Below are 7200 nucleotides of genomic sequence, written 5' to 3'. Positions count from 1 at the left end.
TTAATGATTCTGTGATTCTGTGATATCTCTGGGACTGATGATTATGCCATAGCTCTGAGGCAGCTGCAAGGACAAGCAGGCCTACTAGGTTAGTAGTGCGCTGTGTACGCTGGTTCCCTGATGCTCTTTTTGTAGGTGGTAGAAAGAAGCAGCCCCTGGAGGGAGTCCAGAATTGGCTCAATGCCTCATAGTGGCCACACTCCCCAACCCAAAGCCCTACAAAGGGGACTTCTGATAATTATGGATGCTTCTGCTTTAATCTGCTTCATGGAGATACATTAGATGATAAGAAAAAAAACCCCATAGTCAGAAGCAAGCTTTCCAGCACAGGCATAGCTCCTGTAAGTCATCCAGGCTGCTTCCAGGTGCTCTGTCCTTCTTCCCATCCAGATGAAAGTGAGACAAGAGCAAGAGCTTCCTGCTGGCACTGAAGTCCTACTCAAGCTGTAGCTGTTGTTCTCTTTGACACTCCAGCTTACTTGATTTAATGAGTAGGAGGGCTTCAAGCTCGCAGCTCTGCAGGAGTATCTGGCTGCTGGGATGGGTGGCTTACTTTGAATGCCTCTAACTCCAGGAGAGCTTTGTTTATTCTGGTTATTGTGGGATATGGACCCATGTCCACTTTGAATCTGCCAAAGGAAAAGAATTTGTGAGGTACTCTTGAGTCAGACAGGCACTGCAGCAGTGAGCAGAAGGGTAGAGCAATGTGCTGTGCCTGCCCAGTATGGGAGAATCACACAGGCTGGGGTACTTTTGCATTAAGAGAAAAGGTTCATCCTTCTAGGTTTAAAAACAAATGCTAGAGGAAAGGTTAGTTAGTTCTTCTGTCTTCACTAGGCTTTTACATAGTGTGCAGCACAGGGTAATAAGGCACTATGCTTTTCCTGGGAGCCATGCAGCTGCCACTTGCATAGATTTAAGGCTTTCAACAAATATAGTCAGATTAATCTTTTCCCCCTGTGTACAGTATAAATATAGGGCAAACAGGGAGAGAGGATGTAGAGCATGGGCAACCTTAGCTTTTCTAAGATATAGATTAGGTTTCCTCCATGGGTCTCTGAGAAGACAGCCCAGCTTCTTTTTTCCAAGAGCTTCCAAAAGAGACAGTATTTATGACATAGGAAAATTCATGCAGAGAAGAATCCATAACTGGATAGGGCAGGCAGGAGGGATGTTTTCCTAACAGGCACAAGGAGCAGCAGAAGGTAAGCTCTGACAGCTCAGCACAAGGAGTAAGTGTCCTTGAAGAGCATCTCAAGCTTAGCCTTAATTACCTTTCAGCATTGAAAACTTGAGGCACCAAGCACAGATCAGCCATGGAAACCTGCAAATGTCACAGAGAAAAGGGGTCACAGTAACTCAGAGTCTGTCCCATCACGCTTCACTGTGGCAGCTGGCTTTGACAGCAGGATAGAAATTATTTTATCGGCCAGTACAGAGGTGCTGTCACAACAATCCCGTTCTTTAATTCAGCATAAATACAACAGTATAAGGAAAGGAACTTCATAGGAGTCACTAGCAGAAGCGATCAGCCTTTAGGGACCTTCATATTTACCAGCAGATCATTGTGATCTCAAGGACACAGTGGTTCTATGGCAACTGTCTCTGAGCAAACAGGGCTGCTGGCAAGCTGCAGAGGGAGACGATGGAGGGAGGGAGGAGTTTGCATGTCTGGGAAAAGATAAGTAAATTTTGCTTGTTTGCATTGCAGGAGTATCAAGCAGCTCCTGCCAATGTCAAGACCCGATATGTTGGTAAGGCCTTTGCACGCAGGCTCAGGGATGTGCAGTCTGAAAAGGAGACTCAAGGACAATACAGATAGCAGCCTAACTGCACAGAGGCAGCTGCCCCCACCCCACTCCCAAGGTCACATAGCTCTAGATGCCTTTCAGAGCACACCTTATTCTCCAGCATAAGATCTCGTAACTAGCCTATGCCAACCAAGGGCTCCAGTTCCATAAGGCTCCTACTAGACAGTCCTCTGCATCACAGGTTATTGCAGCAGTCTTCCTTTTTGCTAGGCTTTGATAGGAAAGATCCAGTTGCCTGCCTCATGGGACTACTAAATGGAAGAGGACTGAGTGGCCTCGAGCTTGGTAAGGGTCAGAACACCTTGTATGTCAGCTCTCTGAAATCCATCCATGTTAAAATTGGACGAACAAAGCAGAAAAATACACCTTGGGTAAAGGTTCCACAGAGCAGAGCTGAGAACTGAACCTGTGTTTCTTGAGCCAAGTGTTGCCAAGGACACTTTGAACTCCAAATCTTATAAAATATATATAATCTGTTTCCATATCCTTTAGTAGCGGCCAGATCCTAGATACAGCTGCAGAATCTGACCATCAGCAGGTTATAGGCAGGGACAAGTAAACATCTCAGTAACTATTTGCAAGTCAGTAATGGCCCAAGTAGGATCCATGCAGCTGTTTTTCTTGTGGTGAAGGCACTACATGTAACTCCAGGCACAGGATGGGGTTGTGCTGTGTCTCCACAACTAATTTCCTTTCCTGTTTTATGGAATATACTGGGGATTTCAGTTCTCCAGTGGTACGCAACACTCTCTCAGATACTTACTTCATCCCCCACACAGTACCGCCCAGCAGTGTGCTGCAGAATCTGCTCCAGCGCTGCCAAGAGAGGTGGTACACTGGAGTGAGGCATTGGAAACCCATTTGAAAGGGATACTAAAGACCTTTTAGACTGGGAATTATGAACAAGGGCATTTTGACCCTGAGCCGAGTACGAAAAAGGAGCAATTTGGGACAGAAATCTTAACAACAGCGTAGTTATGGGGGTCTTTAGGGTCCTTCAGCCTTTTGGGCCTTGGGATTATTTAATCTGCTTCAGGCAATGCATAGACATATGTGAGAGTGGGGAGGGGAGAAATGCAAGGGTTCAGTCAGTTTGTGTCTGTCCAGAAGTGAAGATGGATGTGCCATTCTGGCACATAGGGGAAAGCATTTTGAGGAAACAAAAAGCACTATTTCTCCCAGAGAGGTAAAGAAATACTCCGCTACTTACTAGATTCTGTGGAAGTTTGCCATCAGATGTATTTTGTCTGTTGACAAAAGCGTATCAATACAGATTGATAGAACTTTAAAGCAAAAGGCACTATATTGGGAGCAGCTGGGTGGAAAGGAGAAGTTCTGTCAGCCCTCATGCACGAGGGTGAATCAACTGCTGCAGTGTACAGGATGGCCTCAGGCTTTCCCTCTCCCATGCACTCCAGTGGAAGCATGCTGTGGACAGTATCTTTCCTCTGAGACCCTGGAGTGCTACCAGTAGGGCAGGACCAGCCTAGGGAGATCTGTTGTTCTGTTTGAGGAGGAAAGTAGGACCCTAGCCATGCAGAGTTTTGAAAGGTCAGTCAAAGTGCTGATTATTTTGGATGTTGGACACACCTTGGAAGCCAGATGCAATGCAGTTCTGAGCCCATTCCATTTTCTTCTCCCCCATTTGTTTCAAGATGCTCAGGTTCTGTGAATGCAAGTGATCTCCAGGTTAAATTGACTGCTGCTGGCCGGACCTTACCCACTACCTCATCCATTGTAGGATAGGGGAGATGAAGAGGTGCCAAGCCTGGGTTCAGCCTGCTGGGTCAGCCCTGACCTCACCCTCACTGGACCATGTACCCTGCTGTATCTCTCTCATGGGACTGTCCTGTAACACCTGCCAGGGTATCCCTTTGCCTCTGCACTTCTTTAGGTTAGTCTGTTGTTGTCTTCCTAAAACATAACAGACCCTGCAGTGAAACTGTTTCTGGAAAGAACCCTGGCGTGCTACAGGATATTCTTTGTAGGAAATACTGTATTGTTGCCATTGGCAGATCAGGAAGAGGCTAAGCAGAGATTTCATTTGCTAACACACAGTCTTAATGTCTGCCACTTGGTTGGCTGGCAGCAATTTAAAGAGACTGAACTTGGGACAGACAGACTCCTGGAAACCCATCTTGGTTTTCTCATTCGCATGGATATAACAAAGCAATACCTGGAGTGGCTGAATGCCGGAAACTATGTGATCTGCGATCATTCTGGCTTGGGCTCTCTTCTTCGGGTCTTGGGGCAGGAGTCTGGGGTTAGGACAGGTGTCTTCTAGGTAATGAATTATAGCTAGCTGTAATGAACAAAGAGATAAGGGGAGGTTATTGGAGAGCCAAGGAAAAGTCTACATCCTGAACACATGGGGAAGGGGAGCTGATCCAAGAGAATGCAACAGCTTTTGAATGAAGTTTTTTTTATCAATCCAAGCAACAGAATATCCCCTTCGGTGTCTGCTTGGGACCTTGTTGTCATTTAGCCCGGCTGTAATTTCAGGAAAACCCTGGCACAGCCATCTAAGTCAGACTATAAAGTGCTCGGTGAAAGGTGGAGTTACGAACCAAAGCTGAATTGAGCTTAAATCCTTGATGGCACTTTCCCAGCAAAGCCTATGAGCTATTTCTGTCCCCAGATGAGACTGTTTATCACAAATGCCATCTCTTTTCCAGTGCACAGATGAGAGCTCTGGAGGAAGAGATGGGGCAAAGCCATTGCCTCCAGACTGGCAGCAGGCTGGAGTGAATGGTTAACAGGGATGTAGCTGGTAACTCACCGACTGAGAAAGGGTGATGCCATCAATTTTCAAGGCTGGGACTTGCTGCATTGGATTCACTGCCTTGAATTCAGCAGAAAACTGTGCAAACAAACCTGAGATTACTATTCCTGCAACAAGAAATTCATCTTCCTTGTTTTCTTTCTCTGGAACCCAGCTACTAAATTTTTTTTTTTTTTTTTAAGCTGGCTTTTCCCTCTACCTCAGTACTTATATTTGCAGTAAGTTATGCTGTACTGTTAGCCAACAGCAAGCTATCTGTGGGGTTCAGGGATCACTGCATCCAAGGCCAGACTGCCTTACTTCTTGATAAACCATCAGTAAGCCCAGGATGGGTAGTACTGCAGCAGTGTCACTGTTACCATTCTAATTCTCTAACTCACTCTTAGCCCATACTGGCACATCAAGCCAGTGGTACTATTAGGTGCACGACTACCAGCTAAGGGCCCCCAAATAAATTATCAGTGAAGATCGCTTCTGGCAAACCACCCTTCCCTTTGCAGCCCCTTACTGTATCTTTAGGATCTTTTGGACACCCTACCGCCACACACATTTTCTGGTGTTAACTGAGTGAGGTTGAGTCTGTGTTTAAGCTACGGTGCAGCTTCTCTGAAGTCTGTGTGCCAGATATGTTCAGTTATATCATGCTAAGCAGGAGCAAAAGATCTTCAGCCTTATGAAATTCAGTCACAGGTGATTAGGAGAGAAGACCTCTAGTCTCCTGCAGTCATCTCCCTCTATTGTGCATGCCAGGGAATACTGGTTTAAAGTAACTATTAATTACAGAGAAGTAGTGAGGAATTCAGTGACTTTGCCTGTGAACTTTCTAGTGCTGACCCAGTTCTCCTAATGATCCCCAAGTTCAGTACCCCTGGAGAGAGCAGTGGTAGCTGTATCCTTACCTGCTGTCCCCCGTCCTTCAGGAGGTTCACTGGTGCCACATCATATGCAATCCCTTTCATAGCCAGTGCTACGGAGAATAGAGTGTACAGATTCAGACAGGCACACGGAGACCAGTTTCATTGGTAATGGGCTCAGAGAAATGTTACCATCTCCATTTGAAAAATAGAATGGCTTTAAAACAAACAAAAAAAACCCCTATCCATCAAGAAAGGCAGCCTGAGGCCACCAGGAAGATGGTGCTCTGGCAAAATCAGGACCAAAGCACTAAAGGTCAGTCCTGGCAAAAACACTGCATTATTCAAAATAAGCTTTGCCACTCTTTGCAGCACAGCCCCACCTGATGGGGCTTATACAGGGCAGGGGGGCCTGTGCTCACCTGTAAATCCTTGCTTAAGACTGTCTCAGTCCAAGTAGGGACCATTCCCAGCCCTGCTTAGCTCTCCAGACCTGGGCAGACCAGAGTCTGACGCAGTATCAGTGTGAAAACAGAGCATAGGGCCCTTCTTGATGATGTGGAAAAAACAGACATCTGCATCATGTTAACTTTACAAAAGGAGTAATTCTCTCTAACTATCTGCAGGCTGAGCAAGTCTTCCTGTCTGTTCCTCTCCCTTCCGCCTGCTCCATGTAGGCTGTGGTATTCTCTTCCCTCCCACTCCATGGGGGAGAAATGCTTGACTGTTCCAGGGTCATGTTTGCTGATCTCTCTCTTAATAAGTGACTGATTAGTTGGGTTAGTGAAGGAGAGGATATTGCGATAACACCAAGACAAAAAACAGAGATCAACACTGGATCTTACCAATTCTCACTCTCCAAGAGCAGGAACTTCGGAAATAGCTGTAAAGTATCGGCTGAGAAGAAGAAGACAATGGTTATATGTTGGGAACACCAGACTATGGTAAGGAGAACAATGCATGAACAGAAGGCATTTCCGGAACTGCAAGACAGGGCAGAGCGAGGTTTGGGGGAGAGAGGGCTCCTTTCTGAAAGTGACTGTTCCTGTTTTGGGTGCACAAGTAGTGTCACTGTCTTTCATGCTGGCCCTCTGAATATTTAGTTGCACCTGATGTTTCCAGCAATGCCCAAGTGACCTTAAAATTATCCCCTAGAAAGCTCCCCTCTTTGTCCCTATCAGATGTTGCTAACTTTTATCTCATCTTGGATTTTTTAAAAGCAAATTCCCCTGCACTGGGTATTTGCATGGTACGAAATGGCTTTTCCAGCCACACAGGGCAGGGCAAGGCCTCTTTCCGAATGTGAAGAGCTACTGCTGTTCCAGATGAATGCCAAGAGGGCAGACAGCTCATCTCTACCTGAACTCCAGCACTGAGGCAGCTTTCATGGACCCTTCCACCCTGTCCAAGCTCTCACCTTTTCCGATGCCATGGTCAGTGTGTGCAATCTGCTCCAGGAGATAAAAACCTCTTCGCTTTCCCTTTCAACTCAGCTGGGATGGGGGAAGGCTTCTCTCCTAAAGCCAGTGAGAAAAGGACTATGCCCCCAGATCCGTCCCTGGGACATCAAAACTAGCCAGTCAGATTCAATCCTGAGCAACTGTGGTCAGCTGCATCTGCATCCCCGTGTGCTGTCCTGCAGCCCCAGCCCTGATATCAGAACTGTTAACCAGCTTTGAGGTTGAAAGCACATTGAGGAACCCTCCTTATTTCCCTTGCTTTTTGTCCAGAAATAAGTAAGGTATCTAGAAAG

At 46.4% G+C, this 7200-nt stretch overlaps 1 protein-coding gene across 2 annotated transcripts; it reads right to left on the bottom strand.

The window, feature by feature from the left end:
- Positions 1–393: 393 nt before the first annotated feature.
- Positions 394–6890, bottom strand: GSTZ1 (glutathione S-transferase zeta 1). Of its 2 annotated transcripts, none has more exons than XM_010284328.1 (9): positions 6865–6890; positions 6293–6344; positions 5493–5560; positions 4591–4671; positions 3988–4113; positions 3402–3477; positions 2575–2627; positions 1275–1324; positions 394–629 (listed from the first exon to the last, which is right to left on the bottom strand). In XM_010284328.1, the coding sequence occupies exons 1-9, from the start codon at positions 6877–6879 to the stop codon at positions 503–505; spliced, it is 648 nt and encodes a 215-aa protein (XP_010282630.1). In that variant the 5' UTR covers positions 6880–6890; the 3' UTR covers positions 394–502. The 2 variants fall into 2 exon arrangements, with proteins under 2 accessions (XP_010282630.1, XP_010282631.1); XM_010284329.1 differs by having other exon boundaries at positions 5493–5516; positions 6297–6344.
- Between the last annotated feature and the right edge of the window lie 310 nt (positions 6891–7200).

The sequence above is a fragment of the Phaethon lepturus genome, unplaced genomic scaffold (assembly GCF_000687285.1).
Source record: "Phaethon lepturus isolate BGI_N335 unplaced genomic scaffold, ASM68728v1 scaffold48263, whole genome shotgun sequence".
NCBI classification, from domain to species: domain Eukaryota; kingdom Metazoa; phylum Chordata; class Aves; order Phaethontiformes; family Phaethontidae; genus Phaethon; species Phaethon lepturus.
This window is presented reverse-complemented; position numbering and strand designations above follow the sequence as displayed.